Consider the following 18215-nt stretch of genomic DNA (forward strand, 5'->3'; position numbering starts at 1 on the left):
AGTGAGAGGACGTTTCTTTTTTTGCTGAGTTGATATCATCTTGCACCCACTACACACCAGAGAGAGAATTGAAAGTGACATTAAATGAAAAGTGCTTTTGCTGTTGAGCATAAACATGGCTGCTTTGAAGAGCATTACTGTGGCGCTACTCTTAGAGCTGCTTGGTGTTAGTCGATTGACATTGTCTTTCTCCTTCACTGCTATGAGGCACGACTCTTTTCATCCTTCAGATTCTTTGGAAATGTGTTTAAATTCAGATACTACAGTTATGGGATGTGTTGGATTTGGAGACTTTGTCATTGTTTTCTAATACAAGTAGAAGTGAGTCAACCAACATTTGACCAAAACCACTGCTTGAAGTATGCAAATGTTAAGGCAGTGGACTGAGTTGAGATAAGTCGGAAGTGTTCTTTTAAACATGAGTGAGACTAGAATGTAGCTTACAATGGAATGTAACCACGTCTGGCACTTCCAATGTACCTTGCAAATGAGAAAACAATTAGAAAATAAACTCTTCCTCATCAACCTATTGCACTAGCATTTCATATCACAAAAAATACATATAAAGTTACATCAATTACACTACTCTACACTAGGAAAAACTTTTACAGAACCCCAGACCAAGGAGGTCCACGACAAAGCTGCGATACATAAATATGGATATATCTATAGATTATTTTTTTCTTCTCAAACATACCTTGTTATAATATATGACTTTGGAAGAAAGAAAAATGGATTACCAATACATTCACAACAAACATTTCATCCGTTTAGGGAAAAGGAGAGGGATATTTGGGTGACACAAGTCTTATAGATCCTGACCGAGCCGCTCGATTTCCTCGATAAGAAAGTCGATGTCCTCAAAGGTGGCCGCGGGGTTGGAGATGACCATGCGGAAGAAGTTGACCTTGTCCCCCTGTGGTTGGTAGCTGACCATGGTTGTCCCATACTCCATCATCCTGGCCTTGATCACTGGAGCCACCTAGACAACAAGACACATACAGTTGGGTTAAGAAGAAAAAGTGTTAAGTGCTTTTCGACTATTACGAGGAAATACTATTGTAAAACAAGGTCACATGTATTTATTTAAAAATGTCAAGCCCCTTTTTGTGAAGCCTGGATAAATTGACAATTTCCTTTGACAAACAAATGGACACGAATCAACGTTTTATTCCCTAAAAAAAGGAAACTTCCAGTATTAAATGCTGTTCACTTTATCAAACCTCTGTGTTTTCAATGTGCGACACATCCCTGTAGTCAAGCTATAGTATCTACAGATGCACAAATTACATTCACTCAGTGGACAGGCCGAAAAGACAGCTACAGACAGCTGGGGTGACAAATAAATCTAACACCAACAAGGTTCACAAGAGTTCAGCAGAAACTGTGATGTTGAGAGGCTATCTTGCAATAAAACTTGGTAAAAGTCATTTATTTGTTGTTCAGTACAGTCTGTCTGGCTTTGTGGATTACATTCTCTGATGTGCAGAGGCAGATTCAATTACATGTTCTGGAGGAGATAGTGAGAGTGACACAGGCATAGCCGTGGGAAGTAGGGGCGCTGAGGGTGCTGCAGCACCCCCTGAAATATATATATATACAGTTGAAGTCGGAAGTTTACATACACCTTAGCCAAATACATTTAAACTCAGTTTTTCACAATTCCTGACATTTAATCCTAGTACAAATTCCCTGTCTTAGGTCAGTTAGGATCACCACTTTATTTTAAGAATGTGAAATGTCAGAATAATAGTAGAGATAATTATTTATTTCAGCTTTTATTTCTTCTATCACATTCCCAGTTGGTCAGAAGTTTACATACACTTAATTAGTATTTGGTAGCATAGCCTTTAAATTGTTTATCTTGGGTCACATGTTTTGGGTAGCCTTCCACAAGCTTCCCACAATAAATTGGGTGAATTTTGGCCCATTCCTCCTGACAGAGCTGGTGTAACTGAGTCAGGTTTGTAGGCCTCCTTGCTCACACATGCTTTTTCAGTTCTGCTCACAAATTTTCTACAGGATTGAGGTCAGGGCTTTGCAATGGCCACTCCAATACCTTGACTTTGTTGTCCTTAAGCCATTTTGCCACAACTTTGGAAGTATGCTTGGGGTCATTGTCCATTTGGAAGACCTATTTGCAACCAAGCTGTAACTTCCTGACTGATGTCTTGAGATGTTGCTTCAGTATATCCACATAATTTTCCTGCCTCATGATGCCATCTAATTTGCAAAGTGCACCAGTCCCTCCTGCCGCAAAGCACCCCCACAACATGATGCTGCCACCCCCCCACTTTTCGCGCCAAAGTACGTTCATCTCTAGAAGAAAGAACGCGTCTCCTTCACAAGCAGTATGGCGGCTTGGGAAGTGCTCAAGAGAAATACAAAGGATAAAAGGCTATTTTACATGGGTGTACAGTATTTTTGTAATTCACATTTGGCTTAAAGGGGCAAGGAGGTACTACCAAGAGGTAATGCTAGGTGACAGTTTGTGAAGCTCAACTTTTCAGCTTAGAGCTTTACAGTAGCAGTGCTTTACAGATTCAAATCACCTGCAGGTCCACAGTAATCTTCAATTGACTTAGAATATATCTGGGGTATTAAGTTACACAAGGCGAATGGAACTTTGGAAACTTCTGCAAGTTTAGGCTTAATAAGGGAAATGGATATTGTCTTTAAAGGGAAAATCCACCAAAAAAACGATATTTTGGTATTTGTTTCGTTAGTGCACTGTTGATACGTTGAATGTTTTTGCATGTCAGCAGTCGAGTTTTCACCAGCCACTTCCTCATGCAACATGCTAGTTAGCTTTTAATGTTTGATCGCTTAATTTGTTTTAAGTCTATATGTTGAATCAGCAGGTCATGTTTTGATGTATTGTGGTCATTGTTTCTCCTTACTGATGTATTGATGCTGTTTTTTGTTTTTGCTTTCTACCTTATGCGCATTGAGCATGGGAAATGCGCTCTACAAATGTCATATTATTATTATTATTATTACTATTATTACTACAGTCATTCCACACAAATCTGTTGCAGGTGTCCTGTTGTCATTGGCAACCCTGCAAATAACAATAAATAATCAACTCTGAATTGTGCCTCACTTGAATCAGTCCTTTGGCAAAGGATTTTGTGTCCAATTGTTTCAAAGCACTGTTGAAAAACACTGGTGGTTGAAAAAAAGCTAGTCAACATGGATTCAGAATATCATGTCTTCCAGCACAGTCCAGCATTGTCCCTAATCACCTCTGTCTGCGGGAAACGCAGAATATCAGTCCTGCTAAATATCTATACCCATAACGGATGAGGCATGTCAACACTGTTTTAATCGGGATGTTATCATGCATGTGTGAATGAGACAATGGCATAGATTCAATCAGATCAAGCGTTAACCGGGCGATAACAGACACCCCATAGCGCAATGTTTCGGCGGGTCAGAGGTGGAACTGCATTGGAGCCTTCAAACCAGTGAGCAGCTGCTCTTGCGATCATTGTCACAAAGCCACACCAGCCCCACTCACTTTAGAAGTTCACCGTGAGAAAGTGAAGGCTATATAAAAATAATTACGCTAAAATGTAAAAATCATCAAATAAAATAATGAGAATTTCTATCAGCCTAATCGAGGTGTAGATTACATCTCACATTACAGAGTTTGAACTTGTAAACAAGGCTGGATGGGATTCCTGCAGCCAATGGCAATGTCCACTTTAGGTGTAATGCCACTTGTGGATTTGACAGCTCTAACTCAGTCCCACCTCTGACACTGCCAAAAGTATATCACGGCTAAAGTATATCAGATTTAATAGAGCCCCATGTGTGTTTGAGAGAGAGAGAGAGAGGTCTCTATATATGGCTGGCACGTACATCATCTGTTCATCCTAATTGCAGATTAGAGGACCCCTGCTGCTGAGTGGCTGCCACAGTAACAACCCACGGCCAATGATTGAACTCATGGACAGTAGCCCCTCCCCCCCATATTCACTCCCTCCCTCCTCTCACATTCCACAGAAACATGTCTGTCATTTAAGATTCTCTCATTCCAATTGTGCTATCGAGGTTGAGCGATTGAACTCTATTTACATGCTTAATGACTTCCCAAACGCCTTCCATTTTTAGGCACAGGGGCTTTTCTACAAATGACATCAGAGGACTGCCATTTTGTTTCGGGTGAAGGAGACATGATGTGGACAAACGTGAGGCGTTTGAGGCTCGGACAATAAGGACCGGACTAGTCCTTTACGTCTTACTGCTCACCTTGTGCAGGCGCTTCTTTTTCTCCTCTTTGTCCTCCATGTACCGCATGCCAGGAGGGAGGTACCAGAAGCACACGTTGGTGTGTTGAGGCTGGGACAATGCAAGATGGGAAGACGAAATGATTCATCAGTCAATCATTATGCTTTACACATGGACGCACACACACACACTCGCTCGCACGCGCGCACACACACGCTGGTGCACACATCAAATTGAGCTGGAAAGACAGGCGGGAAAAAAATCCATTAGAGAAACCATGGAATATTGGAATCCACTCAGGTTGTACAAAATAGAAAGCTCTCAAAGCAATCATGGCTGTCAATTTATCAAGCCAGCGCAGTGTATACTGAGCAATTCACACCCTGACAAAAGAACTCTGCTGTGAGTTCTGCTGTGTCGGGTGGTGCTGTCGGTGGCAGTGGTCTGAATAGTAAGCAGGTAGAGAGGCTCTCATTCATAGACCCTCTAGCTATGTCTGAGTGTCTCACATGTCGATCTCCTAGTACCAGATGTGATGGGAGAAAAAAATTCTGTCTGCTCACTGGTGTAAAGCATTCATTACCAATGGTTGACTGACCATGCATACCAGACTCATTTATTTAGCGGCAGTGTTGAGTCCCCGACTGCACTGATGTGGTGCTATGGTTCCAAGTTAACACCTGGACCAATGCCCAGGGGATTTGGACTATTCCTGCCTGTCACTCTATTGTGTTATAGTGGTTTCTGTCTTTTATATGGCTGTAATTATAAGCATAGCTAAATAAAAGTCATTTAAATGCCAGGGTGTCCATACTCTACCGCAGGGGTATTCAACTCTGACCCTACGAGGTCCGGAATCTGCTGGTTTTCTGTTCTACCTGATAATTCATTGCAACCACTTGGTGTCCCAGGTCTACATCCGTCCGTCATTAGAGGGGAACAATGAAAAAACACACAGAGTGGAAATGGCTTCGAGGTTGAGTGTTGAGGGCTCTATGGCATGGCTCAGCCCTACTCTATAGTATAAAATACATTCCAATTAGATTTGAGCCATTCACAACATCCTCACATATTTGGTTTGTTTTTTTGTGTTATCATTCATGTCGTTCAGTGTCTAACCATACAGCACATTTAATATGAACATACCTTTCCATTGAAGACCATCTCATATCCTTCCCGGTCCTTGATCTTGTTGTACAGGTACTCCGAAAGCTCCAGACACTTGTCAATCTGAGCCTCGAACCCGATGGTGCCCTATCGGTGAAGAGGAAAATGCTGTCAACAACACAGTAAAGGTAACAACAAAGATGGAAAAAAAGAGAGCTTATTTTAAAATCATACTAACGATAGCTAATATTTTTAAGTCCCAATAACTGATAGCAGGAACAAATAATGCTGTTTTCCTGTGGTGATTGACATTTTCCAAGAATGTTTCATAAATGTCTTAATTAAATTAAAGAAGACACTTGGTACACTAAAACCCATAGTCCAAATGCAACACGAGCAAAAACAACTCCCTCCACACATCGCTGTCTTTGCAATGCAGGTTGATGTCAGTTCCCATTGTAGCACTGTGATAAGCAATTACCCCACTAGTCCTCAACTGTCAAGCTGCAGGGGTCAAACTAACTACTTGAAGACCAGGACAGGCTTTACATCCCAGCCACATGGTGAGAGGGAATCTATTTGTCTGGGATGTCCAGCATCACAAAGCTCACTATATTATACTTAACAGGACCATTTGCTGACTGAAGAAACAGAAGGCTACTAAAGGTTTGGAATTCATACTGCACACAATGTAGTCAAACAGACGTCAACAATGCAATCAAAAAAGCAATACACTGTACATTGTACTAGGCTGTAAAAGGCTTTTGGAATATATATTTTGAAATATACATGAGATAGTCCCTGGCAAAGAGAACTATAATATCATTTTTTTTTAAATACCAAAAAATATCACCATCAATGTTATCTAAAACAATCTGTTTTACAATTAATCAAGGCATGATGAAAATCTCTAGAGGGGATCTTTATTGAACTAAATGATCGAAAGAGAACTACATTTGCAATCAGTACTCTACCAACCTTAGCTCTCCACATGAGCCAGAGCTTGAAGATGTCCACATGACGTCCACACTGCAAGGCCTTGTCCCCAGTGTCGTAGGACAGGTCGTAGTGCTTGTCCTGCTGGAACAGGTAGCAGGCGTGCATCTGGTTGCAGTTTTGCATCAGCCCCTGGAGAAGAGAAAATAATCACTTAAACAATAAGGCCTGAGGGGGTGTAGTATATGGCCAATATACCACGGCTAAGGGCTGTTCTGAGTGGTAGGACTCAACCCTTAGCCGTAGTGTATTGGCCATATACCACAAACCCCCGAGGTGCCTTATTGCTATTATAAACTGGTTTCCAACATAATTAGTAGTACAAATAGATGTTTTGTCATACCCATAGTATACGGTCTGATATACCACGGCTTTCAGCCAATCAGCATTCAGGGCTTGACCCACCCAGTTTATAATTCCGATTATACAACAGTGACAATAGCTAGTTAATACATATCCTATAATCTAATTCGCTACAAGGTCATTTAGGATGGATGTGTAACTTAGTAATGACCTTAGTCATGTAGGAAAATACAGTAGGCCTTTTATTCTGAAATGTAACAAAAGAAGACATTGTGATGAATATATATGTAAAGGGGACTTTGACCCCTTACCTCCTCCCGGACCAGCAGGGCTGAGCATTGCAGTGGGACTGCCATCATCTTGTGAGGGTTCCATGTCACTGAATTGGCCCTGTGAATTGAAACAACAATGAGTACTTTTTCTGAATATTGATTTAAAAGATGAAAATTCATCATTTTAGTACATTTCAGTACGGACCTCTCAACTCCATCTAGCTTCCACTTGTGCATCCTGGACATGATGAGACTGCCTCCCCACGCACCCTGAGTAGAGAGAGAGATAGTGAGATGACCAAACTACAGAACACTTTGTAGCATGAGACTGAGTCTCAACATGAAGAGCCCCATTACACCACAGCATGTCTGAACTCAACCAGCCATATGTAATAACATACAGTTCATATTCCCGGAGTGACCGGAGTTTCCTGCAAATACTGACGACTAGTCTCTATTTCATATTTTGTGGAAAGGGAGCTCCTAAACCTAAACCTCACCCTCACAGTTCTATGTTCGAAAATACAAGAATTCAACGTAAAAAGGCCCTAAACAAATCTAGCATGTCTGCAGTTTGACACTGATGGATCTCCTTTCTTGGTCTTAATAGAGGTGTCTCTATGTCATGCCTCAATCACCTCCATTACACAGAGTCCTTCGGTGAGAGAGGCCATGATGGGGAAGTCAGGGGAAAGGATGATTTACAGCCCCTGCTCCAGTTTCCTTAATCTCCAGTGTTACAGAGGAAACTGGCTGAGTGGCTGTCTCCTATCTAGGTCAGCTGAAAGCAGCAGAGGGGACTCAGATATATTACATGAATCAAACTCTGACTGGTGAGCTCTGTGTGCCCCTGTCCCTGAAACACCCAAAGCTAAATGTTATGGACTTACCATCTGATGAGGTAACAACAAAGGTATTCACCTAAAGTAACTTGAGTGTGTAATAGCCACTTGTATAGTGTAACTTAATGTAATTTTCCACCATAACAGGATTCTTGCTCTGTATATCAGTTGGGACGATTCTTATCAGTCAGCTATTACAAAATCAGCATGTAAAAAAAATAATGTTTTTTTAAGAGATAAAGTACACGTGTTTCTACTTACATCCACGTGGAACCAGACTTGGTACTTCTTACAAATATCTGAGATGGCAATGAGGGGGTCAAAGGCTCCGTAGACTGTGGTGCCAGCCGTCGCACTCACAAAGAATGGCACAAATCCCTAAACATAAAACATGAAAAGAAATAATTCGCATGTACAGTGTCACATACCAACATTATAACTATTTCCCATTATACACATGACATTACCGATGATATATTCTAGATAATAGCACAACACATTCCTGATCATCGTTGGGGTAAATTTCCATATGGTTGCACAGTATGAAGGGAAAAAATGACTTAATAGCCATTGCTCTTCAACAGGGATATGGATGGATGTGTCATGTGTGTATGAAATTACCTTCTGCTTGGCTTCCAGTATTTTCCTTTCAAGGTCAGCTGGTATCATTTTACCACTGTGAAGAAAGAAAAAAACAGGATTTCATTGCTTGAATGCTTTTGCCATTAAATGACATGTTCTGTTTTATTCTGCACCTGAGGCCTACTGTGTAGTTAAAACACTACAGTACCTCTCATCAGCTTTGATGCAGATGACACTCTCTGTACCAATGCCAAGGGCTGCTGCTCCTTTCTTGATTGAGAAATGACTCTAAAAGACACAGAAGTAGAGAAATCCCTCGCACAAGCTCTTCTCTTAACCTGATTACATTTCCTGTTTGATGCATTTCATTGAATGCTGCTATAAAGGGAATTCAAGACCAAGGAAAGAACAAAAAGAGGTGAGCTGTAGTAACGTTGGAATGTTGCTGTCCAAGGCAAAGCAACGGCTTTTGGGAGTGTTCTATTTGAGCTGTTGTTTGCCCGAATTATTTAAATGTCCTGGGCCACTGCAGGGGAGAGGAGATAACAGCAAGTGTCCCTGTGTGCTGTACTGTCATGCAGAATGTCAGCAAATCAGCCTCACATTAGCTGTGGCTGCATGTGAAGGTGATGTCAGTCCCTTTTCTACAACATGAATGCATCAGTGTTGGAAAATGTGACCTGGCTTTATATGGAACAGCTGGCCCAGCAGTATGCCAAAGGGATTTCATTGGGAATCTGACGCCCACTTTGCCAAACATTACCCTCTTTAAGTAGTGAACGCTGGATCCTTGTAATTTGACGTAATCTAAGAACAAAGCATACAAATTATACTCCCTCACCAAGACATTGGGGTAACATCACTATGAAGCAGCTAAATGAAATGCACAATAAATAAACACACACAAAAAAGGAAGTCAAAGCAAGAAATGTATAAAACGATAAATGAACGAATTAACAAATTAAATAAAGTGAAAATGAAAGATAGGAGTAAGGGGAGGGAGGCCTACATGCTCGGATGTGAAGGCTGCCAGTCTGGGGACTGATGACATTCCTTTCTCCTTCACTTCAGGAAACATCTTGAAGCGAGCCAGCAGCATGGCATACATATTGGAAATGGCACCACCTAGGGGAGAGAGGCGACGCACACCACTCAATCACTTGTGTTGTGTCACGATCATTTGGTACAGCCATCAGATGTCAAAACTCACATGAAGATAATGCTTTGGCTATTCAATAACACAGGACTAAAAGTAAATGCAATGGTTATGTATTGGTAACATACATGTCTCGGGAGAATCTGTCTTAAATGTTTTGAGGAAATAATCAAAAAATACAATGTTTCAATGATGATAACATATATTTATTTACATGTCGATGTAATTGTGAAAAAGCATCAGTTTGCCTCGGTTATTATAACCTCCTATGTTTTTTTGTTTTTGTTATATGTCAACCAAGAGTCCAGAGGAGAAATGAAAGCAACCGTTATGTTGTAAGGGAGGAAGTGGTTTTATGCTAATTGACTGTGGAAAGTGTTCCATTTTAGTCATCAAAATGCTAATTTACACATAGCTGGAGATGGGCCAACCAATTTTCTGTGAATCTGATGGGGGGGTTATAATTGGCGTCACCTACGCACCGGGAGAGAAGATTCCATCCCCTCGGCCATCCTCCCAGCCAATGATCTCCCTCATTTTCTTCAAAGTGACGTATTCCAGCAGCACGAACACTGGAGCCACCTCGTAGGTGAACCTGGATTGCACAAGAGAGATCACATGACTGAGTTACACAAAATATGTAATGGCAGACAAATGATTGAGCATCTGTCTTTTCTCCCCTCTGGAGGTTCACAACCGATTTGGCTTGAGAAACAGTTTATCATGGGCTCAGGTTTAGCATGAGGGATGGGGTTATATAGCTCATAGAAGCTGACAACGTATTTCAAAGTCAAGACAGACAAAGCAAAACTTTGGGTTTATTGGAATGCACATAGCAGTAGATGTCAATGTACAACGTTGCAATTCAACCACAAACACAGTGGAATTTACAAAGGTCATTGCAGGTTATGTAGGTTAAATGCATTACTCTATGTATGACTCTTTTCTCTACATTACAAAACAGTTCAACATTCTCTGCATCATACAAACGCTACACTGCAGCATGTCTGACTCCAAAATTGATTACAAATTTATTCATTTTGGGGATTCAGTGCATTTAATTGTGCTAGCAGAACCCTTATTTCACTGAGCCATGACTCTCAGTATATATCATCCCCCACTCAGCCAGAAATTAACTTCCGATTAGCCTGAATCAAGCCAAAATGCTAATTTTTTCCTCTTGAATTGCCATGGGGATAGCGAAGGAGGGAAGGCGGCGAGGGGTGGGGTTAAATTAATACGGGATTGAATTATGTGCTGCCTTTCCTTTCAACCTTTCACATGCTCTCTTTGAGTGAGACTCCACTATCAGTGTGAGAAGTCGCAGCAGAGAATGCCCATGGATGGACCGGAAATGGAAATGATTGTTATTCTGTTTTATCATACTAGTCATACTCACATGTTGGTGTTTGCGGTGGACGTTAGCCAATCAGCTGCAAGACCAACCATATCTAATCCTGTTGAGAGCTGATTGAAGTATCTGGGGTGGGCTAGAAGCAGAGGAAATTGTGTGAGATTACAGAATTTAGTTGTGGTCTTTTTGGAAATGTCAGGCATATTTTCCTGTATTTCTGTTTTCCATACTATGCTTTTTATGTGATTCTGGTGCCTATGCCACTTGGCACAGCTTGGCATGTAAGGCTGTATGTAGCTCCTTCATAGTTGAATTCAGTTGTGGTGTGTTCTTGGAGTGACAACTATTAAGCTTGTATGGTCATGCTAGAACATTTTAGAGAGAAGGTGATTTCAAAACGTTTCCGTATTTTTTGACATTTTACCAGCCCTGAGGGGTATTCGTTTTAGTTTTGAAATTGAACATGGTGAGGATAATAGCATGGCATATATGGAACATGTTAGTGATTTTAGCATTGATACTGTCAAATTCGTTTGGAAATTGTATTTTGGGGAAGGACATCATGTCATTTCCATTTTGCTCCATATATTATGCCTTTCTTCATCCCGAATAGTGCGGCACGGGGGGAAATGACCTAGCACATTTAACAGATTATGATCTCAAAAACATTAGATTTCCACCATCTATACATACCATCTACAGTCATTTGCTAAATAAAAACATGTAACGAAAACACACATGTAGGTCTGTTTTCTTGGATATGCCGCTGGATAGGCCTGGTTTATATTTTAATCTAAAACCATTAATGTATCTTTTTAAAACAATCTGCCTGCTGTACTTTAATTTTCGTCTGGGTAGCCCCAGGCCTAATTAATGAACAGGAACAACTCTTCAGAAGAAAACATTTAGCAATTAATTTCGTGTATATTGACCCAAAACGAATTTACAAAAAAAACATATAGATAGCTGAGTAAAACAGCAGACAGACAGGCAATATTGATTTTGAATTGTCCATTTCCTCTCATAAAAAAATCTGCGACATTAGCATTTTGTTGCAATAAATATATATCTTATAATACCTGTTTTGATAGCGTATTTCAGAGTTGCACGACAGCTTATCAAAATATCATCCAGTGTTTCTGGCTCATCCTGCAGTTCCCAGTTGTTTCTCTGGAGCAATTCATTTGGATAGTGGAAATCAATGACTTTCGTTTCCCTATCAAACGATTCCGTGATATATGCCAGCAAAATATCCACAACTTCTTGGAGAAAAGTCATTGTCTTCAAGTCACCATCCAACGCAGGTAGTAGATCTGTGAATCAATGTAAAAATGCAGGCAATTTGAATTTGAACTCTAAAGTGTCATTTTAACCTTGAAAATGAAGGACAGAGAGGCCTAGATTTAAGTATGGAGAAAATGCGTATAAAGTGTAGATTTATTGGGAAATAATAGGCTACATATTTACACCAGATACATAAGGCCATCGACTATTTTATTATTTGTTTCGAAGTGATAATGACTAACCTAAATTAATTATATGTACATCAGAAAACATAACACATTTTTCAGTTCAAAATAATAGGTCTATACGTCAGTATGCCTACGTGGGTTTTAAATGGGCTTCTTGTTGAATTTGTTGAAGGTTACGCTATTTATCATCTGAACGATGCATCATGCGTGTAGGCCACTCATATCACGATTTCGTATGTGAAAAATGTATCAATATAGGCCTGTCATGTTTATAGGCCTACCTGTTGAATATAGATCTGAGAAACCAACAGTCGCCTCAGTCGCCTTTAGACAATTGCACGGTTTGTTGCATCCGCAAGTTCCAACCGTTGTCTCATCCAGTTTGGTAGATGTCGGCTCGGATGTTTTCTCGCCCTCTCCAGCAACACTGAGTAGAGCTTTAAATGTTTGTTTCAGTTCATACAAATCAGAAAAGGAGGAAACAATTCAATGCACGATAAGCAATGAATATGTTGCGACACTGTTATATTGCTTCATATAGGCTATGCTAATATGCAAATTGGAGCTGTTTTTTCCAGAACCAACCTACCACACAGTTTCGATCCAATGCCTCCAGGTAGTTTTTGGGCCGCCGCCTGGCACCATGCCCTGGCTGGAGAGAGCAAGTCAAAGACGGATGAATAATGGGCTATATTCAGGCTGTGTAACTTACAAATATTCAGGAAAAAACGTGCTGAAACAGGGTGAACACAACCTCACATGAACATAATACGCTGTATTGGGCTACCAAATTCACAATAATAGGGCTACTAGCAATTTATATAATCAACATTTTTTAAGTCGTCTTAACCTTGACTAAGCCCATTTTGTCTAGGGGCTATATGCATGACATAAAAACAATATGTGACATCTTCTACCGGTCATTGTTAAGCCACATTTATCCTGGTAGCCTGAATACATTGTTTATGAGAGTTAGGGGTTGCAAGCGTTAAACGTTGATTTATCCAACCAAATAGGTTATTTCATTTTCCCTTTAGGGGCTCAAGCCGATAATACTCACGCGTAGTGGGGCTTTGGTTGCTGGTATTATCACCAGCATTCTCTGGCGCGCCAAGACCCCAAAATCCGTGTGATGCCATTGCAAACAGTCAGTCGCCAGCAGTTAAGAGCTATATGAAAGACGGACAAATAGCGCCCATTCAACCGGGGGGAAATGTGCCGAAGGGAAACGGGAGCTGTTCAGAGACGTGGTGCTGAAGCTGTCTGTCGACTCTTTTCCAGCTGCACAAAATCAAACTGTGCATTCAACAGAGACACAAACGAAACTGCAAAAGTGCTCAAAACGTAGCGCTCTCTTCACCGAGACTCTTCTCTGTACGCAGGCGACCACAGGTATACAGACGGAATGCCAGGCATTGTCTTCTCAGAGAATTCGGTAACAGTTACCCAGAGCCCCTCGCGATTCAGTGTAAAGCGCAACCTCTCACCACTGGGTAAAATACAAGGCTATGTAGTATGGCAGAGTGTAAGAGTATGAATATATCCGTATTGTGAAAAAAGGCGATAAAAAGGCGATTTCACTAAGGCCACTTTCAGGAATAAGCACTACTATGCAGAGTATAATCCAGCGGTGAAAAGTAGAGCGCAGGGTTTGCTATATTAATGGTATAAGCAACTTAATAAAACAAACGTGTCCCACCGTAGTGTTAACCTGGTTTCACGTCACGAAATAAATTCCAATGTGATTCAGTTCATGACGAACTGGGTTGCGTCATGAGTCGTGACCACACATCTTTGTCCCCCTCCTGCTGTGTGCGTGGAACTCAACATCAGAAACAGTCTCATTTAAACTGTTTTACTCCAGCTTGGCTGCCCTGATAATTCATTGATCCCAAACTTTTTTATGCCTTGGCGCCTCCTATCATTGCCCCCCTCCGGTCAAGGAAACGTAACGCGGTGTGGAGTGGGAACGCGTGGGTCCCTCTCGCTCCGCTAGAGTTCAAACCGAGTGCTCCATGGAGAGTGGCGTTCAAATCCGCGGTCCGTTTATTGTGCCTGGCTCTACGTCGGTCATGGCTAGAAGGGCTCCAGCTTTTGTCGAAAGTTGAAATGTTTTGAATTTTAGCTAACCCTAACCCTTTTCCTAAACTTAACATAATTCCCCTAACTTGCTACGTTAATTCTGCTGCATAAGTTCTCCTAACTTGCTATGAAAAATCAAATCTGACGTTTTAACTTGACAAAAGATGTAGCCCTTCAAGCCATGACTGTCAGTGCTGTTCAAAAGCCATGCATCCAGATCCCAGATCCCAGATGGCTTTACTATATAGTAAAGCCCCAGTGCACTACTTATGTAAAAAAAAAAAAATAATACCGTAACAATAATAATATATATATATATATATATATATATATATATATATATATATATTGTATTAATATTTGTTTATAATTCAGATTTTTCAGCATCCCTACTTCCTGTGGCTATGCACAGACCTACAAAAAGAAGAAACATAGCTATGAGGTCATCTGGGAAAATAGGGATGTGTTTTGTTTTGGGGCAGACTACATTCTGTTGGATGCTATCATCAATCAGTTGTGCTGCTAGTGTGACCACTGAGAACACATCACAAGTGAATCAGTAACAAACCCTGTGGGCTTTTCTGCTTTAAATGTCACACTTAAAGGTTACGGATTCACTCAACAACAAAAAATGCTAAGTTAACATAAGGGAAATACGTAGGAAAGTTGAATAACACTGCAGCTCCGTGGTTTGCATTTACGTAAGTGGTAATATATTTGGACAATTTATTAAACAGCGTTCAAATTATTTCCACATTATTCAACCTGAGCATGGGAAGTAGAGTGTGTAAAGTCAAAACAATTCACAGTGAATGTAGGCAGACCTGAACACAACAGTAATGTTGAAAGCCATTCTCAATCTACATTAGGCAATACAATCTACACTGTTAAAATTAAGTGCTTTGTAACACCAAAACGAGTGGCAACTGAGCTGCCACCAACACGAAGGAGATAAAACCTTAAAGTTTCTGGAGTATTGAAACACATCATCCTGAGAAGTGTTGAAGCAATACATGGTGTCAGTGGTGACCCTATTCAGGACTGCCCCACCTGTTTTGAGCCCCACCTGTTTAGCAAAAAAAAAAAGAAGCCTGTTTTGCATGTTATTTTGGCATTAATACGCATAACATATCATTTTGCAAACAATGTAAAAAAAATAATAAAAATGTAATTAATAAAGCCGCATACAAACATGGTCTCCTTTTTTGCTTTCTAAGGCAGCTACAAAATGCAGGTGTTTCAGCCAAGCTCAGTGCTTTCTGTGGTGGTGGGGCAGCCAGCGGAACAGACAAAACATAGGGGTTGGTAATGCTCTCTAGCTGTGCCATGATTAGTTCAGTGTTCTGTCACTCATGGGGACACTTCGTCTCTGCAAAATCTACAGGGAGAGCTAGAAAGTTCAAGCCCCGTAGGTGCTGCCATAGATTTACAGTAGAAGTACCCATCCAAGAAGGCTCAAGGTCATTGGCCACAGATAAAATTACATCGGTTCACGGTTTATGTACCGAAGCTTTGATTAGACTGATCATGTCAACATCATACTTTCAAAATCTTAGCTAGCCAGCTAGACAAGCAGTCATCATCATGAATCAAGTTGACAATCTACTGGCAAATCCTTTTCAGTCCTTGTCATATGACGAGAAATTATAGATAAAACGTATTGTGCTCATCGGCCATTGGACATAAACATTACACAACAAGTTGGAAATCGCAAATTCACCAATGAGTGGCTTGGAAGGAATCAGTAGCTAACTGCAAGCGTTGCAAAGTAATTACTAGCCTGCTATTCAGTGGAGTGGGTGTGTGGTCCAAGTCTGGTTTTAAGGGTCTCTTTTCCAAACTTAAAAGGATAAACATTCACATGTAACATGGGCCAGAAACGGTTGAATACATTGGCCATGCTGTCAATCCTGCATGACTTCTGCCGCGTTCAAAACAACTGGAAACTCTGAACTGGGAAATCTCAGATTTCAGTGAGTTCATGACAACTGGGAACTTCGAAAAAACAAGCTCAGACTGGGAAAATACTTTTTGAACGGTCATCCAACTTGGAATTCCAAACCGGGAACACATGACACTATCTAGAGCTCCGACCTGAAGATCACTGATGCCATGATTCAACCTTGTATTTTTCACAGTTCCCAGTTGCCTTAAAAGCACTATAAATCCAGAGAATGCCAGACTTTGATTTTAAAAAATGATGACAAAATTTGCACAAGAAGGACCCCCACACCACCTTCCTGTTCAAGTGAGCACAGCACAACAAGATGAGTCCAAAAATGTCTTGTATGCTGCTGCATAAATTATGTAATCTGCCAGGGAGATATGTATACTGTAGCTAAGAAAGTAATACTATGTGTATATTATGTAGTAAGCTGTTAGTAGCCAATGTGTCTCACCCTAATAATTGGGTCCCTTCCCCACTCATAATTTAGCTTACTGTTCTGACTTGGTGGTGCACATGTAGCCTATAGCCTGTATTTGAGAAATGTAATCATCGAATATTGTAAGAGCTTTCATTGTCTGCTTATATGCCCCCCTTTATTTTTCCTACGGTTCTGACTTGGTGTAACAGGGAGAATACTGTAAGATCGACCCATGTTCTGAATTTTGTCACTGTACATTTCAAAAGTGCTTAACAAATAGTTATATTGTCTACTTTCGTCTTAGCTCGCTCATTAATGTCTCAATCGAATTTACGGATTGCCTCTTTTCCGCTCATCGTTCCCTTATGCCATAGTATGTACATCTCAATTGCCAGTAGAAACCACATTTGTTGAAGAAAGTCAGCCATATCAACTTTTTTTTAAATATAAAGGCAGTAAATAAGGCTGAATGAACTGTTTCGGTGCCAGACAAGTCTTCTCTGATAGCCAGGTGTAGCAGTGGTAAGGATTCATTCCATGGTTCTGAAAAGAAAACTGCTGTTGGGACAGCAGGCCCTAACCATTTGCAGGCCCTAACCATTTGTGGGCACCGTTTGTCACCGTTATAGTGCAATTCATGTATTGTTTAGTATCGTGTTGTGTAGTGGCTTCCCTGTCATGCATCCCCATGACATTTCTTTTGTTGATGTTTTCCCCACCAAGATTTACATGCTAAAATCACCACTGCATGGTGTGTTGTAACACCACTTAATAAAGTGTTGCACAACACCTTGCCAAGGACTGGGAGCCCTACCAAAAAAGGTTGAACAAACTATATTGGTATTTCGTATTCTGTTTAGTGCAGAATTAGATAACTTCTCTTTTGGTGCCGTTTCCTCTCTCTATAGTTTCTAAACACTATAGAAACTATAGAGGGAGGAAACGGCACCAAAAGAACACTATTATGGTTTTTCAAATCCTGTCTAGAGCAGAGTATTTTATTGTTTAGCATTCATTAATGTGTCTGTTCATTTGCCTGTTTAACCCATTTTGGCAACAGTAACTCCAGGTTTTGCAACATGTTTTGCAATTTCCTCTTCCATCAAAAGTTAGAAATGTGGGAATGGGTTTTCTCATCATTGAACATTAAAAATGCCGTTTTGGATATCCGTTCATCATGATCCATTACACCTTATGGTGCATCAAGCTGCTTAATACTAAACTATACTGTAAATATACTTTTCTTTCTTCAAACATTCATACACCATTGTGTAAAATAAGAATACATTCTAAACACTTTTGAATTACCCATAATCCTCTAAAAACAGAGCCATGTGGCACGATAGGATTCAAACCAATTAGTTAAATAACTCAAATTTCTCAGGCTTTGGATCTCCTCATAAAATAATCTTAACTTTTAAGCCACATGTTAAGTTGGATTTATTTTTAA

General features: G+C 40.5%; 1 protein-coding gene across 1 annotated transcript; it reads right to left on the reverse strand.

Annotated features, from left to right (window-relative positions):
• Window positions 1-523: 523 nt before the first annotated feature.
• Window positions 524-14225, reverse strand: gad2 (glutamate decarboxylase 2). Its single transcript, XM_021562788.2, has 16 exons — window positions 13378-14225; window positions 12907-12969; window positions 12599-12754; window positions 11925-12158; window positions 10891-10981; window positions 9974-10086; window positions 9345-9460; window positions 8544-8623; window positions 8375-8429; window positions 8015-8131; window positions 7117-7181; window positions 6951-7029; window positions 6319-6468; window positions 5380-5487; window positions 4255-4344; window positions 524-982 (listed from the first exon to the last, which is right to left on the reverse strand). The coding sequence occupies exons 1-16, from the start codon at window positions 13454-13456 to the stop codon at window positions 809-811; spliced, it is 1770 nt and encodes a 589-aa protein (XP_021418463.1). The 5' UTR covers window positions 13457-14225; the 3' UTR covers window positions 524-808.
• Between the last annotated feature and the right edge of the window lie 3990 nt (window positions 14226-18215).

This window comes from Oncorhynchus mykiss, chromosome 15 (genome assembly GCF_013265735.2).
Source record: "Oncorhynchus mykiss isolate Arlee chromosome 15, USDA_OmykA_1.1, whole genome shotgun sequence".
NCBI lineage: Eukaryota > Metazoa > Chordata > Actinopteri > Salmoniformes > Salmonidae > Oncorhynchus > Oncorhynchus mykiss.

What these genes read in the sequence shown, in the direction of transcription:
- gad2 (XM_021562788.2), bottom strand. Translation starts at nt 13,456, where the DNA reads ATGGCATCACACGGATTTTGGGGTCTTGGCGCGCCAGAGAATGCTGGT. An exon ending in GAAATACGCTATCAAAACAG is followed by an intron (nt 10,982 to 11,924) that starts GTATTATAAGAT and finishes CTCTGCTTCTAG; the next exon opens with CCCACCCCAGATACTTCAAT. An exon ending in TCCACCGCAAACACCAACAT is followed by an intron (nt 10,087 to 10,890) that starts GTGAGTATGACT and finishes TGTGCAATCCAG; the next exon opens with GTTCACCTACGAGGTGGCTC.